This window comes from Littorina saxatilis, linkage group LG9 (genome assembly GCF_037325665.1).
Source record: "Littorina saxatilis isolate snail1 linkage group LG9, US_GU_Lsax_2.0, whole genome shotgun sequence".
NCBI classification, from domain to species: domain Eukaryota; kingdom Metazoa; phylum Mollusca; class Gastropoda; order Littorinimorpha; family Littorinidae; genus Littorina; species Littorina saxatilis.
The window spans coordinates 27,513,564-27,540,284 of record NC_090253.1 but is presented as its reverse complement, the minus strand read 5'-3'; the positions used below and the strand labels follow the sequence as shown (position 1 = coordinate 27,540,284).

Genomic DNA, 26,721 nt, shown 5'->3' with positions numbered 1-26,721 from the left:
AGGAAATAAGGGCTTATTTTCAAGAAATAAGGCCTTATTTCTAAAATAAGGACTTATTTTTTTATGGGCTTTTTTTTAATAGGCTTTATTTTTTAAGGCCTTATTTTTTTTAAGGCCTTATTTTAGAATAAGGCCTTATCAGAAATAAGGCCTTATTTTTCTAAGGTCATATTGGAAATAAGGCCTTAAAAAAAATAAGGACTTAAAAAAAAAAGGCCTTACAAAAATATCATTTGTATGCTGGTACACAGAGAGAGCGGCGTTAGAGAGAGAGAGAGGAGAGACAGACAAACAGACGGACTGATAGACAGAAGGACTGACGAACGAACTGACGGACGGACTGACAGACAGAGAGAGAAAGATAGAAAGAGGGAGAGAGTGTGTGTGTGTGTGTGTGTGTGTGCGTGTGCGCGCGCGCGTGCGTGTGTTGTAATGTCTTTACGTATCTGTGTGTCTATGTGTCTACGTTTGTGTGAGTGAGTGCGTGTGCGTGTGTGTGTGTGTTTGCAAATGTTAGGGTAGGCACAGGTGTACAGGAGAGTCCAGGTACGACAACCGATTTCAACCAGTGTCATAATGTTTATCGTTTGGAAATGTTTTCTCTTGTTCCATTTATTATCTCTTTTTTCGCGCTCACACGCATATGTGCGTTCGTGAGTGTGCGCGTGCGTATGAGTGTATGTGTGTGTGTGTTGTCGTCTATATGTGTCATTAAGTTATTGTGTGTTGCCAATAGGGTGAGCAGTAGTGATGCGCAGAAAAATAAGGCCTTATTTTTGTAAGGCCTTATTTTTTTAAGGGCTTATTTTTCTTAAGGCCTTATTTTTCTATTTTTCACAAACAAAAAACGCGCATTTCAAAATCATGTTTAAAGAAAACCACCAAGAAGTTCGTCACAACGACAACCTCCCGACCTACCTGCTACACCCTCCCCACCGCCTTCCACCCAAGCAGCAGCCCCAAAGCCACCAGTGACGTCAGACAGCGGATGATGACGCAGGAGGTGGATGCCGGAGGGGCGGGTGCAGCATTACTCTTACTAGGATTAATATTGCCGCAACCCTGCTGGAGCTTTTTGATGTCCTCGCGAATCTCCTTGGCCAGCATATGTACCACGCTTTGGAGCGCGTTGCGATCGTTGGAGATGACGTTGCGCTCGTGAAGCTCCTGCAGTGGCCTGAAGTCGTTGGTGATGCTGACCTCTGCCCCACCAACTGCCACCGTCTTCAGCGTGCGGAACACACCCAGCTAGAACGAGTTGCACCAGGGTGCGGTTAGGTGGAAACGACAAAGGGGAGATTGTGTGTGGGAGTCTGTGTGTGTGTGTGTGTGGGTGTGTGAGTAAGTGTGTGTGTGTGTCAGTGTGTGTGTGTCAGTGTGTGTGTCGTGTGAGTCAGTGTGTATGTGTGTGTGTGAGTCAGTGTGTATGTGTGTGTGAGTCAGTGTGTATGTGTGTGTGTGTGCATCAGTGTGGGTGTGAGTAAGTGTGTGTGTGTGTGTGTGTGTGAGTCAGTGTGTGTGTGTGTGAGTCAGTGTGTGTGTGTGTCAGTGTGTGAGTCAGTGTGTGTGTGTGTGTGTCAGTATGTGTGGGAGTCAGTGTGTGTGTGTATGTGTGTGTGTGTCAGTGTGTGTGTCAGTGTGTGTGTGAGTCAGTGTGTGTCAGTGTGTGTGTGTGTCAGTGTGTGTGTGAGTCAGTGTGTGTCAGTGTGTATGTGTGTGAGTCAGTGTGTGTGTGAGTCAGTGTGTGTGTGAGTCAGTGTGTGGGTGTGTGTGAGTCAGTGTGTGTGTGTCAGTCTATGTGTGTCAGTGTGTGTGTGTGTGAGTCAGTGTGTGTTTGTGTGTGTGTGTGTGTGTGTGTCAGTGTGTGTGTGTGTCAGTGTGTATGTGTCAGTGTGTGTGTGTGAGTCAGTGTGTATGTGTGTGTGTGAGTCAGTGTGTGTGTGTGAGACAGTGTGTGTGTGTGTGTCAGTGTGTGTGTGTGTGTCAGTGTGTGTGTCAGTATGTGTGTGTGTCAGTGTGTATGTGTGACAGTGTGTATGTGTGTGTGAGTCAGTGTGTGTGTGTGTTGGTTGGTTTTTGGGGTTTAATGTCTCTTCAGCAGATGCTAGCTGCTATTCGAGACCGGTGTGTGTGTGTCAGTGTGTATGTGTGTGTGTGTGAGTCAGTGTGTGTGTGTGTGTGTGAGTCAGTGTGTATGTGTGTGTGTGTCTGTGAGTCAGTGTGTATGTGTGTGTGTGTGAGTCAGTGTGTATGTGTGTGTGTGAGTCAGTGTGTATGTGTATGTGTGTGAGTCAGTGTATGTGTGTCAGTGTGTATGCGTGTGTGTGTGTGTGTGTGTATGTGTGAGTCCGAGTGTGTGTGTGTGTGTGAGTCAGTGTGTGTATGTGTGTGTGTGTGTTGGCCAAAACTCAAACCATAATAAAGCCAGTATGACAGATTCGTTATCGTGGAACTCCTACTCAGGAAACCTTGATTTAAGACTGGCTTTCTCAGTCCCACCCCCTCCCCCCTTACAAGACTGCTGTGCGTGCGTGTGTGCATGTGCTTGTGTGTTTGTGTGTGCGTGTGTGTGTGTACGTGCGCGTGATAGCGTGTGTGTGTGTGTGCCTCTGTGTCTATGTACATGTGTGTGTGTGTTTCATTTGTGAGCGTGTTTTTTTTTTTTTTTTTTTTTGGTGGGGGGGGGGGGGGGGGGTTGTAAGGGGGGTCGTGCTCTAAAAAAAGAAGAATACATTAGAAAAATGGAGGGAGCAGGGTGGGGGTGAGAGGGGGGGGGGGGGACTAACCTGTGACTCGTCGATCTTAATTTTGTTGGTGAAGAGGGTCCAGATGACGGTCTCGTAGCAGGGGGGCGTGGTGAGACTGCCGAAGTAACGGTAGTAAGTCTTGGCATCCTCCGGTATCAAGTCCAGCAAGGCAAACGGCTCGATCTCTGTCTTGTTGCCTGTGTTCCCATCATAGATAGACAGTTGTAGGGGAAGGGCTCCTAATATGGACCACTTTTTGTTTCATGCTGATAACTAGCTTGTTTTCTTGCGAAAAAGTTTCATTTTGTGTTTGGTAGTCCTTCTCTCTTAGGTTAACCGTCAGGCCTAATTAGAGTGACATAGCTTTGATAGACATTCAGCAAAAATTAAATACAGAAAAAAATCACAAATGGTCCATATTAGGAGCCTGGGCGCCTAATATGGACCAGTGAAGTGGCCTTCACGAATCACTGTAAAAAGCCCCCTATATTTCAAAATAACATGATACAATTCAGTGTACAAGTCAGACTAATTAAAATATGCTCTAGATCATGTTTATCTTTTTCGGGTTGATGAGAGCATTATTTGAAGCACACCAGGAAACTGAAGAAGCTTATCAAAAACAGAGTGAAAATAAGTGAAATTATCAACTTCCACGAAAAGAAGACTTTTTTGTTACCTTTTTTTTAAATCTCGAGGGCTAGTTATAGGTTATTTCCAGCAAGCTTCTTAATGAATTAATGAAAATAGCCTTTAGCTTTTATTTTCTTCGATTTGTTGAAGGTGGTCCATATTAGGGGACTCGCACATACTTTGACAGTTTGCTATTATTTTTTGTTTGCAGTAGAAACTCGGGGTCAACACTGCTAAAATGTAACAAATACGGTCTTAGCTGTCATATAAAGCAATTTTTGTGTGATAAAAGCTTTGGCTGTGGACAGAAACGAGTCCGTTTTAGGCAGCAAATTTAGTGTGAACGCTGCCAAAAGTGAAAAAAAGAGAAAAAGCCTAACGGTTTTGAGATTTCGGTTTCTGCAACTGTTTTGACATGTGCAAGTTATCCAGAGAGGGTGAATACAGCGAATAAAACTTTTTTGAGCGCTCTAGCGCCGTTAGTTTGTCAGAACAGGAGGTGGTCCATATTAGGAGCCGGTCCATATTAGGAGCCTTTCCCCTACATAGAGCGAGTGAGGGGGGATGGGGGTGAGGGAGAGCAAGGCAAACGGCTCGATCTCTGCCTTGTTGCCTGTGTTCCCATCACAGATAGACAGTTGTACATAGAGCGGGTGGGGTGGGATGGGGGTGAGGGAGAGCAAGGCAAACGGCTCGATCTCTGCCTTGTTGCCTGTGTTCCCATCACAGATAGACAGTTGTACATAGAGCGAGTGAGGGGGGATGGGGGTGAGGGAGAGCAAGGCAAACGGCTCGATCTCTGCCTTGTTGCCTGTGTTCCCATCACAGATAGACAGTTGTACATAGAGCGATTGAGGGGGGAGGGGGGTGGGGGTGAGGGAGAGCTGGGACCACACGTGCCAATGTAGGTGGCTTTTTTGCATCAGCGAACCTGTCAATACAAGAATATACAACTGAGATAGCCATGAAAAAGAACCTGTTCCGAATAGATAACTTAAGGGTCTTTCTTCCCGAATGTAAAGGTTGAATGAATTTTGCCAATTCTAATTTTTATTTATCTAGAAACTTATGTTTTTGTCAGGTCGGCGACTTTGGGGGGGGGGGGGGGGGGGGTTACCCACATTTGAGCGGCTGTCACGTGATCCCTGTAAAAGAGACCATCAATCCTAAAAATGTACCAGAAAACCAACTTGAGCCATATACCCTGTAGAGCATAGAAATGAACCCCCTAGACCCGCGAAGCTAGAGCTAGTGTTCGCTTTGTCGCCGAAAGATCTCGTAATGACTTCACTCGTGACGCTTCATAATACCCCAGTCACACAGAGACGCCGCTTCTACGGAAAATTGTCGGAGAGCGTGGCCAATCGTGGGCCAAACGTGGGAGGATCTCCATGAGCGTGGTTTGGTTGGGGTGGGATCTGCTTGGCCGCGAAGCTGCACGCTCTCCCTACGCTTATTTTGAACTGCACAAAACAAGCGTAGCCGGGTCTGGGTGCAGTACAGTCGTGATGTAGTTCTTTTTTTTTATGGCCCCCGTTTACGTTCTACGTTTTTACGACGACCATGCCGATCACTCCGATCTGAAAAAGTTATCAAGTCGGGGCTCGCCGTAAAAATTCAGCACATGGCGAATACAAAAACCTACATCACGACTGTACACGAATACGCTTGTTTTGTGCAGGTCAACATAAGCGCGGGGAGAGCGTGCAAGCTTCCCGACCTAGCAGATCCCACCCCGACCAAACCACTCTCATGGAGATCCTGCCACGTCAGTTTGGCCCACGATTGGCCACGCTCTCGGACACTTTTCCGTCGTAGCAGAAGCGGCGTCTATATTATGTGACTAGGGTTTTAGTGCCATGTGCTAGATTTTGACGGCGATATGCCCCGATTTGATAACTTTTTTCAGATCGGCGTGATCGACATGGTCGTGGTAAGGACGCAGCGTTGTGTGACCGGGACCTAAGCGTACTGAACCACACTTACCTTTGTGGCTGATTTTCTCGAAATGCTTCAGAAGCACGTCGAACTTGTCGTTGTGTTCAGGAACAATCTAGAAACAAAGGACGGGAACTTTCAACGAACAGCTTTATAACGCACTCGTATGCACTGTACACATAGCTGATTCTGCAAAGAGAGAGAGACAGACAGAGAGAGGGAGAGAAGGAGGGATGGATGAATGGTTTATTGAACCAATCATTGAATTATTTTTACAATTTTTAGTGAGTGAGAAAGAGAGAGAGAGAGAGAGAGAGAGAGAGAGAGAGAGAGAGAGAGAGAGAGAGAGAGAGAGAGAGAGAGAGAGAGAGAGAGAGAGAGAGAGAGAGAGAGAGAGAGAGAGAGAGAGAGAGAGAGAGAGAGAGAGAGAGTCTTTCAAGGAACCCGGCAAGTCGTAATGCGTTACACACACACACACACACACACACACACACACACACACACACACACACACACACACACACACACACACACAAACAGGTTACCTCAAAAAAGAAGCCCAGAACAGCAAGACCATAAGGGTGTGTCGCGCTTTCCTTTGCAGCGAAATGCTTCATGTGGTGAACGATGTGCATCTGAATGTCAAAGCATTCATCATCATCATCATCATCATCATCATCATCATCATCATCATCATCATCATCATCATCATCATCATCATCATCATCATCATCATCATCATCATCATCATCATCATCATCATCGTCGTCGTCGTCGTCGTCATCACTATCATCATCATCATCATCATCATCGTCATCATCATCATCATCATCGTCATCACCATCACTACCATCGTCATCACCATCATCATCATCGAATTGGAAAAGTAACTCCCTGCCGAAAAAAAATGAAATGTTTATCCGATTTTAACCACTCCTCCAATCAAGAAGAGACAAGAGGCGAAGCCTTCAAGGCTCACGTAAGAAATCGACAAACAGTAACACAAACTCAATCACTCCGTCACACATACACACACACTTTAAGCATAGGTGACACGGTGCAAGAGTGCGAGACACTAGATCTAGATCTGTCTGTCTGTAGCCTACTTAATACGGGGACACGACTGCCAGATGGCCAGATCGACACTGCGCTTTCGACAGCGCTTCCTCGCGCAGACACTGGAAACACGCTGTGCAGATTAACCTGTAGGAAATCTCCTTTGGTATCTTTTTGTCTATTTTTCTGGAGCTACGAAACCGAACAATGTGAAATCGTCTTCTCCGAATCGGCGAACTGCAGCTCGGTGATAACTGTATCTATACCACAATCCTTCACGCGATCTGACCTAACCTTGACCCCTGACCTGGTCTACATACCACACACGACACAAACCAGTCAGCTGTTTTTACCCCCCCCCAAAAAAAACCCACCACCCGTTTTCTTTGGATACACACTTTAACTACATACGTGCCGACGAAATGTTGATCATTGCTTCAATACTTTGAAGCTGTTGCTTGAATGATAACCAGGTAAAATTAGTATTTCGATGTTCAGTCAAATGTTAAAGCTTCTACCACAGACATACATACATACGCACGCACGCACGCACGCACGCACGCACAGACAGACAAAAGTTAGCATCGCATAGGCTACACTTACGTGAGCCAAAAATGCTCGCACGACTCATTTTTGGCATACATAATATGAACCAAAAGAAACAACTGCTGCTGTATAGCTCCAATAATGATGAAGAAAATGATAATATTCTACGTTTCCACCCCATGATGACCTTGAAATTGGTGAGGATCGGTCATGCTTGGGTCATGTCTAAGGTCAAACCCCGTGAGCGTGTGAAATTCAAAAGCTTTAGCTCCAGAAAATAAATTAGTTTTTATTTTGGGACCAAAACTTAACCCCACTGCGACCTTGACAAGGGTCAACCATACCTAGATCATATCTGAAGTTGTCAATCCATGGAAGCTTGTAAAGTTTCAAAGCTCTAGCTTCAAAAGTGTAAGAGAAAATTGTAATTTCTCCAGGTTCTGTTTTACCAAAGCGTGACCCTGCTGTGACCTTGAAATTCTACCACGGTCTACCTAGCTTGCCGTATGTCTGGAATACATTAAAACCATGGATACGTGTGGAGTTTCATACCTTTATTTTCAAAACTGTAAAAAAGAAAGATATAGCCTGTTTTATTTACTCAGCACAACCTTGATATTTGGCGATAGTAAACCACATTTGGAGCATGTCTGAAGGTTACCCAACCATAGGAGTGTGTAAAGTTTGAAAACTCTGATTTCAATATCAAAAAACAAGAAAGGTAGGAGGTTGTTAGAACGTTTGTTATTGACAAAACAATACATTCACAGATATTTCGACCCAACGGTCTTTTAAGTGAACAGACAAAACACAAAACTTATCTTGATAGTTCTATCAGTTTGCGTCCACTCGTCTGGAAGCCGAGTGAATGAGTTATTTAGGTGCATTCGCTCGGCTTCCAGACGAGTGGACGCAAACTGATAGAACTATCAAGATAAGTTTTTTGTTTTGTCTTTTCACTTAAAAAGACCGTTGGGTCGATATATCTGTAAATGTATTGTTTTGTCAATAACAAACGTTCCAACAACCTACCTTTCTTGTTTTTTGATTCTGAATTTTGGAACGTTGGCAGTCTCTTTGTTTTTGGATCTGATTTCAATAGCAACTGAGAAAAAGATAGAACTCGATCCTGCTTTAACCTAACGAAGGTCAGCAAGATTTGGGGCATGTCTGGAGGTTTCCAACCCCTAGAAGTATGCAAAGCTTCAAAGCTCCAGCTTCAATAATTTTGAAGAAAACCTCAACTTTTGAAAACATTTCGTCCATGCAATCCTAATAACTAAGACTCTACTGATTCTACCAAAAAGAGAACCCAACAGTAACCAGGTTTGGTACAATCTTAATCCACTGATTCCTCAGATTAGCCAAAATACCATTTCGAGAGCAGGTAGGGTCTCAGACCTCTGAAGTCATACCCCAATATTGCTCAATACAAAATAGCCAATTTTTGAGAAGAAAAAGAACCCACACTTGTTTCTGACCGAAACACTGCCGTTTTAATACTTTAGCTATTCGCCTGCAAATGTGTAAAAAAAAAAAATCATTGACTTTGTTTTAGTCAAAGAACTTCAAGTAAGCAACCCAACCAACCTCCAAAGGCGCGGATTTCATGTCGATTTTGTGTTCTGATCCTAACGAGACGTTTTCACCCCAGTGAAAGTGAAACTGATCCAGAACATACTCGTCAGGGAGACTGCCACCCTTGATGGTGATTGGCTGGCCATGAAAAACTACCTCCGCTGCAACGAATAACATAATCAAAGTTACACATTTGACACAGCTTTTGTGTTCAGTGGTACTCTGCATTTCACAAGCAATGGACAACTGGCATTTGGGCTTGCTTTCAAACTTCTTCTTCTTCTCCTTCGTTAATGGGCTTAAACTCCCACGTTTACTCATGTTTTTAGCACGAGTGGATTTGTACGTGTATGACCGTTTTTACCCCGCTATTCGGGCATCATACGCCGATTTCGGGGAAGGCATGCTGGGCATTTTTGTGATTCTATAACCCACCGAACTCTGACATAGATTACAGGATCTTTTCCGTGCGCACTTGGTCTTGTGCTTACGTGTACACACAAAGGGGGTAAAGCCACTAGCAAGTCTGAACATTAATTGACATGGGAGATCGGAAAAAACTACTAACGTACGTCTTGTTCTGACCGTGAGATGAGAAGTCCGCGAAGAAGAGGAATACTAAATGTCTTTGGAAATGGAATCATTGTGCAATACTAGTTGTAGCTTAAACCTTATCTGGTTTGAAAATGGGATTATCCGTCACTTCCTGAACATTCATACAGAATCCTCCATAACGCTTACGTCATGGTATGTCATAAAATCAGTCAATGAGATCCAATCGGGTTTTATCAAACCGGAAAATGATATGTGTCCAGGTAAGAAAGAACAAGTCGCGTAAGGCGAAAATACAACATTTAGTCAAGTAGCTGTCGAACTCACAGAATGAAACTGAACGCAATGCAACGCAGCAAGACCGTATACTCGTAGTCCACCGCTCACGGCATAGGCAGTGAAATTGACAAGAAGAGCGGGGTAGTAGTTGCGCTGGGAAGGATAGCACGCTTTTCTGTACCTCTCTTCGTTTTAACTTTCTGAGCGTGTTTTTAATCCAAACATATCATATCTATATGTTTTTGGAATCAGGAACCTACAAGGAATAAGATGAAAGTGTTTTTAAATTGATTTGGAAAATTTAATTTTGATAATAATTTTTATATATTTAATTTTCAGAGCTTGTTTTTAATCCGAATATAACATATTTATATGTTTTTGGAATCAGAAAATGATGGAGAATAAGATGAACGTAAATTTGGATCGTTTTATAAATTTTTATTTTTTTTTACAATTTTCAGATTTTTAATGACCAAAGTCATTAATTAATTTTTAAGCCACCACGCTGAAATGCAATACCGAAGTCCGGGCTTCGTCGAACATTACCCGACCAAAATTTCAACCAGTTTGATTGAAAAATGAGGGCGTGACAGTGCCGCCTCAACTTTCACGAAAAGCCGGATATGACGTCATCAAAGACATTTATCAAAAAAATGAAGAAAACGTTCGGGGATTTCACACCCAGGAACTCTCATGTCAAATTTCATAAAGATCGGTCCAGTAGTTTAGTCTGAATCGCTCTACACACACACACAGACACACACACACACACACACGCACATACACCACGACCCTCGTCTCGATTCCCCCTCTACGTTAAAACATTTAGTCAAAACTTGACTAAATGTAAAAACACACAGATAATATATCAGTCACACAGCGAGGCTGTTTGAACATTAAATGCTCTAACAGTGTCATAATTGTAAATTTTGTTATCTTGTAAATCCCCAAAAGCCTGTTCGCAGTTGAAGACACGCACTACGCGGGTCAACTGGGAAGTTCGGGGCACACACACACACACACACACACACATAGCGAGAGAGACAGAGAGAGACAGAGAGAGACAGACAGACAGACACAGAGGTAGAGAGAGAGAGAGAGAGAGAGAGAGAGAGAAAGAGCGGACAGAGACAGAGAGAGACAGAGATAGAGAGACAGACAGAGAGAGACAGACAGAGAGAGACAGACAGACAGACAGACAGGCACAGAGGTAGAGAGAGAGAGAGAGAGAAAGAGTATCCTTGGCATTCGATGTCAGTAATCCCACACGTTTTGGGCTTATTTTTGTGGGCCACAAACGCGAAATGTGCCTCACAAATTTTTGGGCTTATTTTTGTGGGGCACATTTTGGTTTTGTGGGCCACAAACTGTATTTGTGGAGCATAAAATAAGGGGCACAAATTAAGCTTCATAAAAAATAAGGACAAATATTTGTGGGGCTTAAACAGTGTTTTTGGCCAAAAAAATGTTTTGGGCTCTTTTTTTTCCTCCTTATTTTGGACGTTGAGCGTGGTTTTCAGACCTACTGCGTTTCGGTTTTTAGTTAATGGCGGTCGAAGGCGATCTGTTTGGACAGAATCTCCAATGGCAATGGTGTTTGCTAATGCGAGAGAATTGGGACGGGCGAACCTTTGCATATTAACCAGAGGTAAGTTTCCATGTTTCGTTTCATAACTGAGAGTGGGTTTATGGTAGTATGTGTTGCAACAGGTGTCATTTCGACTCACTCGAGTCACTGTCAGTGTCACTGTGACTGTCAGTCCACAGGCGCAAGGTATCGTTCACTGAACCAACACGTAGTTGCCCTGTACAGGGATTTTCTCATTAATTTGAAGAAGAAGATTACCACTACCACGTTTTTGCAACCTCTTTTCAAGGTGCATGATCATAATATTTTATAAATTCTTTTTGTTTTTAAAGATTGAGTCTAACTTGAAATACTCAAATAGGTAACCTTCTGATCGGCCGTTCCCAATTATTTTACTTGCAGGTTGGCATCAATCAGAAGAGAGCTAGAGCTAGTATGTTCAACTTCAAGGTCTCCTCTCAGCTGAAAAAGCCAACCGATTGCTGCATGATCTTGAGGCTGTCACTGACAGAAGTAAAATATTTGATGCCACTGCGGCAAATCAGGTAAGAGTAAGGCGAAGAGGTTTTATTATGTACAACTGTCAGTGTTATGATGTACAGTGTGTTTTTTCCTTCCCCTCCCTTACATTCTCAAGTTCTGGTCAGAATAACTCATATGGAGGTGTGTGTGTGACTGTGAGCAAGACTGGAAGAGTGTTTTCATTTTATTTTTATAATTCATGTTCAGGGATAATAATAAAATAATGAACACCTAAGAGTCCAAACCACAGAACTGCTCGAACCTCTTAGCTTTATTTCACCAGTAAGATGATCATGCAGTTCCTCCAGTATTAGAATCATTTTTAATACTAGAAGCGCATGACTTTCAGTGTGTACCTTTAAGTTTAATAAAGTACAATGTATTGTTGTAAACAGTCACTCACTCACTCACTGTCAGGATATATCTCATTCTCAGTGAAACTGTGTGTCAAGTTCTATTACTTTTTTCCTTTGTGCTCTACACACATGCATACATGTTATACATACATATATATATATACATGTTATGTAATATGCATGTATATATATATATATGCACACATCAACTTGTCTACATTGTATGTCTGTCACTCTATCAGTCTATGTGAACAGATTCAGTTCACTGATTCAGTCAAAACTTCACTAAATGTAAAAGGACTTATAACATTTTATATTCTAGAAAGATATCAATGCCACTGTCCACAGTATCATAAGAACCAAGCGTTAATGTTGGTTTGGTCGTCTGTTGTCGTTTTTTGTTGTTGTTTTATGGGGGAGGGTGCAGTGTGTAAATTCATCTGGTTCTGTGGACAGTGTGTTTGTTGTTCCTCCACATAGCTAAATATCATACTGCATGTAGCTCCTAGTACTACTTGTCCTGTCAACTAACTGTTTTAAATTTGTTGCTCAGAGGAATGTTACTTCAGCCAATATTATATATTACAGGTTGGCATCGATCCGGCACAGTGGAAGAAGCAGATTGATTCCTTCATGATCGGGAGGCTGTCAAGACTCAAATGGGAAATATTTCATGCTAATGGCAATTCAGGTAAGAGTTCTGCTACATGATCATATTGTGTTTTATCCTCCCTCTCAGTCTCAAGTTCTGGTTACATTCTGACTGTTGGTGTGTGTTTGTGTGTGAGAACCGAAGTGTGTTTGTGTGTGTGTGTGTGTGTGTGTGTGTGTGTGTGTGTGTGTGTGTGTGTGTGTTTGATTTTCCCTGGCCAGTCAGGAGAGCTGCCAGACATTAATAGTAATAATACCTGCAGATTTTTCTAGCCCTGCAGATTGATGTTACAGACCTTTGCTTTGCTTTTTGAATTTGATAGCAAGCGCTGACAGGGAATGTGTCTTCTATATTTCATATTAAAAAGTAGGCATTGGAACTTGTCTATCAGGGAATTAGAATGTTTACGCTCTTGGCATTTATGTGGGTTTAGTGTGTGTGTGTGTGTGTGTGTCAGTTACAAACACAATTTACTCCTTACTCATACTTAAAACTTGTTCTTGTCATTGTGTTTGAATTTAAGATCAGTTCCTTTGTCATTCATTTGTCAGTAGGGACAGAAGATGACGAAGACCTGGCCAGTGAATGTGGATGAAAAGCAGTGCTATCCAGGTCCAGCTGTGATCGATGGGGAAACTACAGCAACAGCGGCAGTAAATGTCCACTCAGTATTGGTTGTACTGAGCTTTACAACTTGTTGCTATTGTAAATTTGTGTCAATGTTTTAAAGGCCCACTACGCCTCATTTAAAAAGTTGTCCTCACCTTTAACATGGGATAAGACCATCCCTCCACTTGGTCACAGACCAAAAATCAACACTTTGACTGCTTTCTGTAGTGAGGTAGATGTTTTGGTGGTTGCGGTGAATTTATTTTTTCTTTCGAAGAAGCTGTACCTGAATGTATTCTTTAAAAAGATACCACTCTGCATAGAGAGCCTTGAGGCAGTTCATTTTTGGTATGCAACTATTAGTGCCCGTATGGTCTTATTTCATTTAAAAGCCTCGGGGATGTCGTCAGGCGTCCGACATAGACGGATTGAAAGGCTCAGATGTCTGATTCACATAGCCGCATGGCGGTCAGATGTGATCATGTCCTATCGTTTTGAACTGAGCGCTGTCATTGTCCTATAAGAACTCTATTCCTTCGGACAGCGCACTATTCTATATTTTTCTCTCAAGATACACATTTTCAAAAAGCGACCGAGCACTCTCGCGTATTTGTGCACTGAAGTTGTGCAGTGCGGATCTTGTGTTTTCGGGAATTCCAAACCGTTTGTGATATGGGCTGTTTGGGCACACCTGTCTGCAGCACATTAAAGTTAGGAGTACGGGAGACAACTCCAACTGACCATAAGTCTTGCATCTGCTTTTGGTTTCAGTTCAAGACATTTTGACGAAGCACATTGAATTATGCCACCGAAATAAAACTAAGGCCTGTCCACTTACAAAAATTGCTCGGTCAAAGTACAGTAAATCTTACAATTTGTTAAGGAAATGTGCGGCAGTAAAATTGAATTTGGAGAATACATGGAATAACCTGGTTTTCTGGGAAGTGACATAAAAATAAATAGAACAATTGTGAATACTTCTTCTTCTTCTTCTGTGTTTGTGGGCTGAAACTCTCACGTACACTCATGTTTTTGTACGAGTGGATTTTTACCTGTATGACCGTTTTTACCCCGCCATTTAGGCAGCCATACGCCGCTTTCGGAGGATTGTGAATACTGATCGACATAGAGTGCCGTTGCTATGGAAACAGTCGTTACATTGGATTTCTAGGAAACAGTTTAACAGCGACATAATACATCAGAAATTCCTAATATTTGGCACAAAGATGCACATGTATCATATCAACAATCATATAGAACGATTTTTTTACAACAGACTACAGTTGAATTTTAATATCTTTTGTCATAAGAATGAACGAATTTCTCACTGCATATTCATTACAATACCCCCCGCGGGTTAGGGGGAGTCCCATATTGGTTGGGACGAGAAAGAATTTACCTGATGCTACCCAGCATGTCGTAAGAGGCGACTAACGGTTCTGTTTCTCCTTTTACCCTTGTTAAGTGTTTCTTGTATAGAATATAGTCAATGTTTGTAAAGATTTTAGTCAAGCAGTATGTAAGAAATGTTAAGTCCTTTGTACTGGAAACTTGCATTCTCCCAGTAAGGTCATATATTGTACTACGTTGCAAGCCCCTGGAGCAATTTATTGATTGCTTTTGTGAACAAGAAACAATTAACAAGTGGCTCTATCCCATCTCCCCCCTTTCCCCTATCCCATCTCCCCCCTTTCCCCGTCGCGATATAACCTTGAATGGTTGAAAACGACGTTAAACACCAAATAAAGAAAGAAAGATTCATTAAAATAATTAATTTAAATTCAACTGTAGTTGTTTAAAAAAACAAACACGTTCTATATGATTGTAGATATAATACATGTGTATCCTTGTGCCAAATATTATGAATTTCTGATGTATGATGTTGCTGTAAAGCCGTTTTCTAGAAATCCCATTTGACGCTGTAAATGCCAGTTTTCATCGCAACAGCCGTCAATATCCATCCACAATGTTTTCATTCATTTTAATAAGTCACTTCAATAACTACCCAGAAAACTAAGTTATTCCTTGACTGTATTCTTCAAGTTTAAGTTTGGTAATTTTACTGCCGCACATTGCCTTAAATCATAAATAAAGGGTTCCAGTAACATACCTTTCTTCTTTATTGATTATGAACTTTGGAAGATTAGATGTTGGATCTGTTTTTAAAAAATATTTCCTTGATGTGTTGTACTAAGATCAACCGTCTGCTTGGACATATACTAAAGATCCACTACCTGGCTGCTGTCTGCGGAAAATCGATTAATTCATAGAAAAATATGCCTTTCAGGGAAGCAGCTAGCCGGTTGACTGTACATGTGTTTGTGTAGAGGTGTTCTTATTGCATGTTCAAGCCAGGACAGATGGTGACCTGAAACATTTACACATTACATATGTATGCAGGACTGCTACTTTTAAGCTTAGGTGCAAGTGACGAAGTGTGATGATATATTTGTTTGACTGATTATGGGCATTAAAATAAAACTGCAAAAAGAATACTTACACTTGAGATCTGATTTTGTGTGTGTGTGTGTGCGCATGAGGGTGTGTGTGGGCAATTTGACATACTTGCAGAAGAAACAAACAGAGGTAACTGATAAACTGCATTTATTAACACAAAGATGTAAACAAAGTGAGTTCACACATTTCACAAAAGTAAAACAAGGCAGTCTCACATGCATTCACAATATTTAGTACTCGACTCGCATGAATGGCCAAAGATTATAGGCTGAGAATGCAAGTTCTAATTTGGCACATTTGTACATGTAGCTGCATCCGCTAGACATATATATATATATCCATCTTACAATAAAAAAAACTACCGTAGTGGTTAGGACATCTGCCTGAAAATCTAGGTCCTAGGTTCGAATCTCTACAGAGGCATTTAATTTTTCCCCTTGGTTGAAATAAAAAATGCTCAATCCAGAGAGAGCAACCGTAAAGTTACCAGGGTAAAAGTAAAGCGTTGAATGCAGCTATGAAGGTCATGCCAGCAGTGTGGGTCAAGATTCAGGACGCCTTCTATGCACAGAATTCGGTGTAGGATTCTCAGCTCTATCTTTTCAAACACATAATCCCCAATAGTCATACAGTGGAACCCCCATTTTAAGACCTTGTTTTCTCAGACTTTCTGTTCATAACCTGTAAATTTTAAATTTTACCTCCATTTTAAGACCCCCTCCTTTTTAAGACCTGATTTTCTCAGATTTTTGGAGGTCTTAAAAGGGGGGTTCCACTGTAGCTGTAAGACATAATTTTGTTTAAAACTCTTATACCTTTTGGGGGAAATAAATTAATAAGAAAAGACATCACCACACTAAGAAGTCAGGGTGCTGACTTTAGCTATGTGACCAAGTGGAAGGATTTTCTTATCCCATGCAAAAAGCCTGATGAAGGTCTGACACAGTGAGGTGAAGTGTTTTAATGAGGCAGAGCAGGCCTTTAAAAAATAAGTTCACCACATCCAAGTGAAAGACACAATCTTGGCAAACTGTATTACAAAAGCAACATTTCAGCACAACATAAGAATGAATTGAACCATCCAGGATGCACCAGAACGACCCAAAAACAGAATCAATGAAAATCTTAAACAAGATAAAGTACTGACTAGGATTCAAAGGAAGAAAAATTCATGGGTTAACACATTTCATGTGCATAATGCAGTTAAAAGATCTAAATTCTAATATTGCAAACAAAGTCTATACATGAACACGCATTGACTGAAACATACACACACATCTCCCAAAGCTAAGCCTGTGTGTAAAATACTGCCTGTGAACAACTTAACTTAAAGCACTCAAACAACATAAAAGTCTAAGATAATATCACTTTATGTAGTAAAAACAAACAAACCGCTGTTTGCTGTAAGAAAATATCTGCATACCAAACACTACCTGTATTTAGTTGAATTGACAACTTACATTTATAAGTCAAAATGTACCCTTTGATCCACATCGCACCACACATTATTTGTGTAGAATGTTTTTGTTAATGTGTTACATGTTCATTTCACCACAAAGGCAACAGAAAACCTCTGTACGTGTCAGCATATTCAGATGGACTATATTAAAGCAGTTCTGGTAGCTCCGTCAGCACAGAATGGACTGAATCTGATCATCATCCTCAGCAAAGCCAGGCACTACTCTGCAAGCTGCCTGCACATCATATCTCGGCACCTCACTTCCTGGAAAATACAGAAAATGTATTACTGAGCACATCCAGACTTTGCTGTGCACTGATGGGGATATGTTTTGGGTATCGAGAAGAGGGTGTGGGGTGCGGGAAGGTAGGTAGGAGGTAATACTTGTTCTTCACAAGATCAGTGGGATGGAGAATGGTGGGGGTGATACTGACAGTGACAACTATGAACTAAACTGTAAACCTTATTCTGTAATATTACAGGTGCCATCATTTCTTCCTGTGAAAACCATTTATTTCATGGATATAATAGATATATACTTTCATCATTAAAATTAAAAAGATAATCTTTCATCTTAAAATTAAAAAGACTTCCTCACAAGAACCTTTCTAACGACATGATATCTTGTTATGCTGCTGATGTGAGCGGCTTTTCTGGAATGTGATGGAAAGTTACTATTTTTTTAAATTCAGCATGAGCCTTCATCCCACACACATTCCCTATTTAGCGTTGACACCTTACAGTTTTGTTGAGAAATGTGATGTGAATTCATTCAGAAAATTCTAACTCTGCGCAGGGGCAGTCAGGGTGTTGGATGTAGAAGTAGGTATCCAAGTACACAGGCGGTATTACAATTTACATTGTAACTCTTATTCCATGTAAAAAAAAAAAGCTATAAAAAAACAACTTGCCAGATCTGTGATTGTGAACCAAGGAAAGGACTGACTGTATTTAAAATAATTCCAGTAATGAGTAAATCTTTCATTCTAGCTATTTCATGTTTTACTTTCTTGCATCACAATAGTTCAATGTTCATACAAACAGTATAATGCACTTTATGAGTATAGGGTTGCAACAAACTTTAAGATGGGAAGGAGAGAGAAAATAAAGATATTTGTACCATTATGTATATAAAGTACATCATACCAATTACCATGCACAGTATTACTATGCATCTTCAAATACATACATGTATGAATAATTTCATCTACAAAGTACTTGTTATTCAATTTACAAAGAACAAAAGACTGCTGAATGATCTACATCAGTACATGTTTATAGCTTCAGACTACCATCACCAATACCCAATGTTACATATATTTTACCATACAGATTTGACAAGCAAAAGCTGTAAGTGGTAAAGAAATGTGTAACTTACTCTTCAGGAGTAGTCTGTAATGTAAAGCACCACGCCAAGTCATCCTGATATCTCTCCAGTACATGTATGCATCCATGTTTAAAGGTAAACTGTTGGAACTGGAAGACAGGAGCTGTATGAATGATGCACATCATCTCTGGTTTCTCGGGAGGCCTGGAAACAACCAGGCATAACAATATTATCATAACTATTAACATGTCTTGAAAATGAAATAAGTACTATTTCAACTTCACTATCAGACGATTCAGAGCAAAATCACTCACTAATTCAGTAATTGTTTTGTTTATTCTTTTACAACCATAGTTCATACACTGATACAGCAGCATTTGATTATGTGCATACAGATTAAAGATCAAGCATTTTCTAAACTTGAGTAAAAAAAAGAACAGAACAAGCACACACTCTGTGACTCACACTCACAGTCACATCCAGTTACTCATTAACACACACATACACAACAGATGAATCTTGTTCAGTTCTACAAAGGCCACGTTTGCTATGGTCATGTCTTGGATTTTAAAAACAATAACTTACCTGCTTGTTGATCTAAACCGATGATTGAAAATCAGTGAGAGTAGTGTAGAACAGTGCGATTCATCGCCAACCTCCCCATTCAAGGCAGACCGTGTCCAAAATCAGCTGTATCATTCACATCCCGATTGAATTCTTTCAGAAGGGCAGTCGGTGTTTCAACTTCTTTGTCGGTATATTTCTCTGGTGGACGTGTTGAACTGCCAAATATTAGATTGTTTTCAATAATATCAGTCACGACGGCCGCCATGTTTTTTGTCATCAATACTATTCATGTACTCCACTAAGGAAGAGCGTTTTATTGTGTCTTAAAACCGACTTCTCGGGAAAGTGATCAATCGAATTTTATGGTCCACAAAAACTTGCTTCATATTTTATTTAAGGGCTACTTTTATTTGCCTTTATTTTTATGGCGCACATTTTGTGCCCCACAGTTTGTTTTGGCCTTCATTTTGTGGTCCACAAACTGGAAATGTGTCCCACAAATTTGTGGGCTTATTTTTGTGGTCCACAAACTGGAAATGTGCCCCACAAATTTGTGGGCTTATTTGTTGGATTAATGACATCGAATGCCAAGGATAAAAGAGAGAGAGAGAGAGAGAGAGAGAGAGAGAGATAGACAGACAGACAGAGAGAGACAGACAGAGAGACAGAGAGAGACAGACAGACAGACAGACAGACAGACAGACAGACAGACGGATACAGAGAGGCAGGCCCTAGACTAACAATTACCCGTGTGTCCAGCGACATTTTCCAGCTCCATTGTACAGTTGTTGCACTGTTTGTACTGCTTAAAGTCGAAGTGCTGTAGGTCGGGATCGTACAAGACTTTGGCAGTGTCTATGTTGATGGGGGACTGCATTCTCCCCGCGCAGTCCGGGTATTCCGTGTGCCATAGGTCCGGCCCTGTAACACGTCACAACGGCATCCCTAATGACGTCACTATTTACAGTATTTTAAAACATGTTGCAACGTGCTTCATCGTGGTTATTAGCTACGGATAACGCCTTTACTTGCTTATAGGAATAGTTTCTAGCTTTCCTTGTGACAGGTATTCTTGGCTGTTAATCGTGTCGCTGGAAACATCATTACTTAATGACCTCGTTGTTTTCACTGTCAGGGATGGTTTCCTTGGTAATACGACTGTTACTTACGTAAGTCTATTAATGGCATCACTGATGACGTCATAACGTACTAACGTCAGTATTTTAAAACAAGGGGAATGTTTGTTTGGGTAAATAGGGGAAGGGCTCCTAATATGGACCGGCTCCTAATATGGACCACCTTCTGTTCTGACAAACTAACGGCGCTAGAGCGCTCAAAAAAGTTTTATTCGCTGTATTCACCCTCTCTGGATAACTTGCACATGTCAAAACAGTTGCAGAAACACAAATCTCAAAACCGTTAGGCTTTTTCTCTTTTTATATTTAGTCAAGTTTTGACTAAATATTTTAACATCGAGGGGGAATCGAAACGAGGGTCGTGGTGTATGTGCGTGCGTGTGTGTGTGTGTGCGTGTGTGTGTCTGTGTGTGTGTGTAGAGCGATTCAGACTAAACTACTGGACCGATCTTTATGAAATTTGACATGAGAGTTCCTGGGTATGAAATGCCCATACGTTTTTTTCATTTTTTTGATAAATGTCTTTGATGACGTCATATCCGGCTTTTCGTGAAAGTTGAGGCGGCACTGTCACGCCCTCATTTTTCAACCAAATTGGTTGACATTTTGGTCAAGTAATCTTCGACGAAGCCCGGGGTTTGGTATTGCATTTCAGCTTGGTGGCTTAAAAATTAATTATTGACTTTGGTCATTAAAAATCGGAAAATTGTAAAAAAAAAATAAAAATTTATAAAACGATTCAAATTTACGTTTATCTTATTCTCCATCATTTGCTGATTCCAAAAACATATAAATATGTTATATTCGGATTAAAAACAAGCTCTGAAAATTAAATATATAAAAATTATTATCAAAATTAAATTGTCCAAATCAATTTAAAAACACTTTCATCTTATTCCTTGTCGGTTCCTGATTCCAAATACATATAGATATGATATGTTTGGATTAAAAACACGCTCAGAAAGTTAAAACAAACAGAGGTACAGAAAAGCGTGCTATCCTTCTTAGCGCAACTTCTTCCCCGCTCTTCTTGTCAATTTCACTGCCTTTGCCATGAGCGGTGGACTGACGATGCTACGAGTATACGGTCTTGCTGAAAAATGGCATTGCGTTCAGTTTCATTCTGTGAGTTCGACAGCTACTTGACTAAATATTGTATTTTCGCCTTACGCGACTTGTTTTCACTTTTGGCAGCGTTCACTCTAAATTTGCCGCCTAAAACGGACTCGTTTCTGTCCACAGCCAAAGCTTTTATCACACAAAAATTGCTATATATGACAGCTAAAACTGTATTTCTTACATTTTAGCAGTGTTGACCCCGAATTTCTACTGCAAACAAAATATAATAGCAAAATCTCAAAGTATCTGCGAGTCCCCTAATATGGACCACCTTCAACAAATCGAAGAAAATAAAAGCTAAAGGCTATTTTCATTAATTCATTAAGAAGCTTGCTGGAAATAACCTATAACTAGCCCTCGAGATTTAAAAAAAATGCATCAAAAAGTCTTCTTTTCGTGGAAGTTGATAATTTCACTTATTTTCACTCTGTTTTTCATAAGCTTCTTTAGTTTCTCGGTGTGCTTCAAATAATGCTCTCATCAACCTGAAAGAGATAAATCTAGAGCATATTTTAATCAGGCTGACTTGTACACTAAGTTGTATCATGTTATTTTGAAATATAGGGGGCTTTTTACAGTGATTCGTGAAGGCCGCTTCACTGGTCCATATTAGGCGCCCAGGCTCCTAATATGGACCCTTTGTGATTTTTTCTGTATTTAATTTTTGCTGAATGTCTATCAAAGCTATTTCACTCTAATTAGGCCTAACGGTTAACCTAAGAGAGAAGGACTACCAAACACAAAATGAAACTTCTTCGCAAGAAAACAAGCTAGTTATCAGCATGAAACAAAAAGTGGTCTATATTAGGAGCCCTTCCCCTATGGCTGTAACACGTCATCGTGGCTCACACTGACTCTAACTGACGACAGCCAATAATGGAGCCATTACATACAACATTCTTTCACAGACACAGACAATTTATCGCACGGAAGAACATGATCATTATTATTAGATCAGTGTCTCTCAAATATATCAATAACTAAATTATATTGGCAACAGTGAGTTGCCCCGAGTCATAAGTTCCATTTCCTCCTCAAAACACCGTCGTTGTCGACGCTTTCATTATAATCATGTCAACACGAACTCACAAAAACACACACACACACACACACACACACACACACACACACACACACACAGTGTAACTCACCCAAAGGACCTTTATACTCCCACCCAGCACCGGCTGCAGATGACAAAAGAAGTAAACAGGCTTGAATGTTATTCGGATATATCACAACCAATGAACAACAACAAGAACAACAAAAGTTCCATAACAACAACCACCACCACTAACAACAACAACAACAACAACAACAACAACAACAACAACAACAACAACAATAAAAACAACAATAAAAACAACAATAAAAACAGGAATTGTACAAGAATAGTACATGTCATCCTTCAAAATGTCACTGGTAAAACTACTGCATTTCAGAAATCAAACAAAAATTAGATTCGTCATATGTCTAATTAAAGCTATGAAAACTACTGAAATAATTACTATTTTATACCTGTATTGGTCGAAAAGAGATCCAATGGAACAAGCTCAAAGGCACAGTCGTTCCGTAGAAATGACTCGGGCTCACCATCTCATATCTGGCCAGGACTTGACATCTGAGATGGTAAGCCCGAATCGTTTTCACGGGAAGGAGTGTGCCTTTAAGCTTGGGAAATCATGACAGCTAGAAAACCACCCAGAAAAGGTGTACATATGTGACAGGGAGACTACCGTCGCCCTTCACAGCAGACTCTGCAGACTTGTTCGCCTTAGAAGTTGCGAGTTATTTATAGCTCGCAAGGCAACACCTGTGGATTGTAGAGTTCTGTTTGTGATGGGGTCTGGCGGCTTTTGTCTGTCTGTATGTTCATGGATTCCTTTGCGAATGCAAAACAGTTTATAAAGGGCTTAGAAATAAGCTCTAAATTTCTCAATCCTGTTTGATTGGACTTCGCCTCCAAAGGTGATTGTGGTGTTTCGGCACTCGGTTACACATAGTTAGAAAAATCTCACACAGCCGAGAATGGTCGGCTCAAAACAACTCAAACGTGATATGGTTTGCGGTGATAATATATAGGCATTGTTACGCACTGTCATTGTATTTGTGTGTGTTAGAAATGAATAAACACACAAAGCCTTCTCCAACATGTGTGATGTACTTTGTATTTGTCGTTTTGATATTCTGCATTTTTTTCTTTTGATTTTAGTGTGTGTTTAAAATTCTTATATAAATGTGTTCAAAATGTGTTCACTTCTGTTTAGACTGAAGAATCCTGATATGAGCGCATCTCCATCCCCTTCCCCCCCCCCCCCCCCCCCCCATCTAAATTCCTCCGATTGATCGACATCTATATCGAAAAAAGTTCCAACTTCCAGTGCAATGCATTTAATAGTGCATTTCTTAATTTGATGTATCTGGCATTTGCGACATTTGCTTGTTGGGATCACCAGGATAGAATCTGGCGAGAAATATGTGCTTCAATCCACCTGTCATGCGTCATCCTATACAAATACTATAATGCAAACATCCAATCAGTCAAACAAACAAGCAAGCAAACACCATGGCGAGAAAATGCTCCATCGACTCCACTTCGCAGAGGCAGTCTGCAGCACACGTGTAATCTTGACAGACGATAGAGGTCAATCACACCTCTACTTCACGTGAGGGTCACGAGACGCTATAAACAAACCAAATGTCTAACATCAAGCATGAATAAGAAATCAAAAACATTTCTAAAGCTAAATTCGATACGGGTGTGACCTTGACGTTGAACATTGATCAACTAGGTTTTCGTCGTGTTTGAATGTCATTAACCCGTGTGCGCGAGTGACATTTCATAACTCTAGCTTGAAACAAGAATTCAAGAACAATGATAGTTGTCTTATTTTTGAACCTGACCCTTGACCTCGCCGAGACCTTTAAATGTGAGAAGGGGCAGCCATACTTTCACTGTCTGGAGGTCATCAAACCCCTGACAATGGGTATGGTTTTGAAGCTATAGCTATAGCTTCAAACACGTTTTGTAAAAAATGTTACCCTCATTTCTACCCACAATCGACCACGCTTTGACCTTGAAATTTGAGAAGGGCCAACCAGACTTTTATCGTGCTGGAGGTCTGGAGGTCATGAAACACTGAACAAGTGTTAAGTTTAACAACTCTAGGACTAAAAACACTCCAGAAAACATTCAGTTATTCTTTTATTATATTATTTGTATTTCTTTTTCGACGGCTGTCCGACTGGAACGCCTATTTTACACGGCTGAATCCTATGGCTGTCCTGATAGTTCAGGTAAGTCAAAAATCACTACAATACCATCTCAAAAGCGTCTAACCAACTAGCGCTATGGACATTCATGCAAATCGCTTGCATTGTGCGAATCATGCTTTGTGAAAACTGAACAGGACTGCATGGTGATCACATTTACAGGATCCGTGAAGCCATTGCCAAGCTGGCTTTTAGTTTCATAGTCAAAATTATGAATAATTTTATCCGTCGTTGTATTTAGTGGTTGTAACGTCTTGGGAATTTACAAGATATACAAACTAAATGCTTATTGCCATAGTGAACCTGCAGTATTGCGTTTCAGCATGCGTAAAGGCTTGGTATCGTCGGGGAAAATACACGTTACGATTTCACGTAATTGTAAATTATAACACTGTTTCAGTTACATGAAACATGTTCGTTTTACATGTATACAATATAAGACACAGGGTATGTATAAAATACACGCAGTAAGTTAGGTTAAATTCACAAGATCTTGCCAAAATTTGTGATATGTATTCTGGCGGGTACTTTTTTCAAAATCTTAGTGAAAGCTGTTAAACAAATTATGTTACTTTAGAAATCTTGGCGAAAGCTATCAAATAAATGATGGTACGTTTGCAAATTTAGTGAAAGCTGTAAAACAAATGGTGTTACTTTTGAAATCTTGGTGAAGCTGTGAAAAGGTTACTCTTTAACGTAACGTTGAAGTGAGGCCGATTCTGCCTCGCAGACATTCATGCAGACACATACATGTACAGCGCTGTAAAAAGTCCATTCCTTCTTGTGCACAAAACTGTTGTTCAGCATCACAGATATCGTCAGGCTTTTACATGCGGGATAAGAACATCTGTCCAACTTCAACACACGTCAAAAACAAAACCGCCTGGTTACTTCCTGCGCAGAGTGGGACTTTCTGGTTGAATCCATTTTGTACCAGACACATGATTGAATCTGCGAAATGAATTCAGCAGAAAATGCCCGCTCTGCACAGCATGCAGTTACGATATTGATTGTTGGTGTGTGTCCAAACGGAACCTTGTAAAAACCAGGACAGATTTGTGTGTGGTGAACATGGTCGTTTTCACGAGAAGGAATGTTCCTTTAAAAGAAGAGAACGTCACGACATCAGTCACAGGCGCAGGCAAATCTCAGCAGGCAAATAAACAGGTAATCGCGGGGTTTGTGCGCAACCCGCATGTTTAAAAATATGTTTATTACCTGCAGCGTCCACTGGAAGAAAGCACAAGGGAATAAAATCAGTTTTTCTTGATTACAATGTGCACAGGAATGTTTACACAGTACATTGCTCTTTATCCGAAGACAAAAGAAATCCGAACCAGACTGACTGCCAATATTTCAAAATCAAAAGTGGCGAGAGAAAAAAACAAGAAAAACAAGAAGGGCAAAGCCCATACGACTCACATGCTTTACACATTTTTCCTACCAAAATACATGTGACCTTGACCCAAGGTCAAGGTCATCCAAGGTCATGCAACACAAAGCTGTTAATTCAAGACATAGGAAGTACAATGGTGCTTATTGGCTCTTTCTACCATGAGATATGGTCACTTTTAGTGGTTCACTACCTTATTTTGGTCACATTTCATAAGGGTCAAAGTGACCTTGACCTTGATCATATGTGACCAAATGTGTCTCATGATGAAAGCATAACATGTGCCCCACATAATTTTTAAGTTTGAAACAGTTATCTTCCATAGTTCAGGGTCAAGGTCACTTCAAAATATGTATACAATCCAACTTTGAAGAGCTCCTGTGACCTTGACCTTGAAGCAAGGTAAACCAAACTGGTATCAAAAGATGGGGCTTACTTTGCCCTATATATCATATATAGGTGAGGTATTGAATCTCAAAAACTTCAGAGAAAATGTTTTTTAGGCAACATTTATGGCCCCTGCGACCTTGACCTTGAAGCAAGGTCAAGATGCTATGTATGTTTTTTAGGGCCTTGTCATCATACACCATCTTGCCAAATTTGGTACTGATAGACTGAATAGTGTCCAAGAAATATCCAACGTTAAAGTTTTCCGGACGGACGTCCGGACGGACGGACGGACGGACGGACGACTCGGGTGAGTACATAGACTCACTTTTGCTTCGCATGTGAGTCAAAAAATCACACACAACATGGGTTGAATTCATGAAACATTTAAATCTTTATTCGCTGCTGCCATGTTTTGAGATCAAGCCAAGTAACCCTTTGCTCATCATTATGTCTCTGTTCGTTCACTTTGAAAGACGAACAGGTCGAAGTTCTAATACATGTGTTGTATTGTTATTTGATAAATGTTCCATAAATAAACCCAACTTGC

At 40.7% G+C, this 26,721-nt stretch overlaps 1 protein-coding gene and 2 long non-coding RNA genes across 5 annotated transcripts in view; 1 reads left to right on the top strand and 2 right to left on the bottom strand.

Annotated features, from left to right (window-relative positions):
• Positions 1–841: 841 nt before the first annotated feature.
• LOC138975754 (carbonic anhydrase 7-like) overlaps positions 842–26,721 on the bottom strand; it is a 37,254-nt gene continuing 11,374 nt past the window's right edge. The window contains exons 2-8 of the mRNA XM_070348501.1: positions 22,273–22,305; positions 19,614–19,787; positions 8,511–8,659; positions 5,864–5,953; positions 5,367–5,433; positions 2,787–2,944; positions 842–1,248 (exon numbers count right to left, since the gene is read on the bottom strand). Of these exons, the coding sequence (XP_070204602.1) occupies positions 922–1,248; positions 2,787–2,944; positions 5,367–5,433; positions 5,864–5,953; positions 8,511–8,659; positions 19,614–19,787; positions 22,273–22,305 (998 nt within the window). The 3' untranslated portion in view covers positions 842–921. The remainder of the gene's footprint in view (positions 1,249–2,786; positions 2,945–5,366; positions 5,434–5,863; positions 5,954–8,510; positions 8,660–19,613; positions 19,788–22,272; positions 22,306–26,721) is intronic.
• On the top strand, positions 10,569–15,549 carry LOC138975757 (uncharacterized). Of its 3 annotated transcripts, XR_011458739.1 has the most exons (4): positions 10,569–10,977; positions 11,320–11,462; positions 12,384–12,486; positions 12,999–15,549. It is a non-coding gene; the product is annotated as an uncharacterized lncRNA (long non-coding RNA). The 3 variants fall into 3 exon arrangements; XR_011458738.1 differs by having other exon boundaries at positions 10,569–11,462; XR_011458737.1 differs by lacking the exons at positions 10,569–10,977; positions 11,320–11,462 and having other exon boundaries at positions 11,469–12,486.
• LOC138975758 (uncharacterized) lies at positions 15,644–19,445 on the bottom strand. The gene is made up of 3 exons (XR_011458740.1): positions 18,885–19,445; positions 18,351–18,503; positions 15,644–17,236 (listed from the first exon to the last, which is right to left on the bottom strand). It is a non-coding gene; the product is annotated as an uncharacterized lncRNA (long non-coding RNA).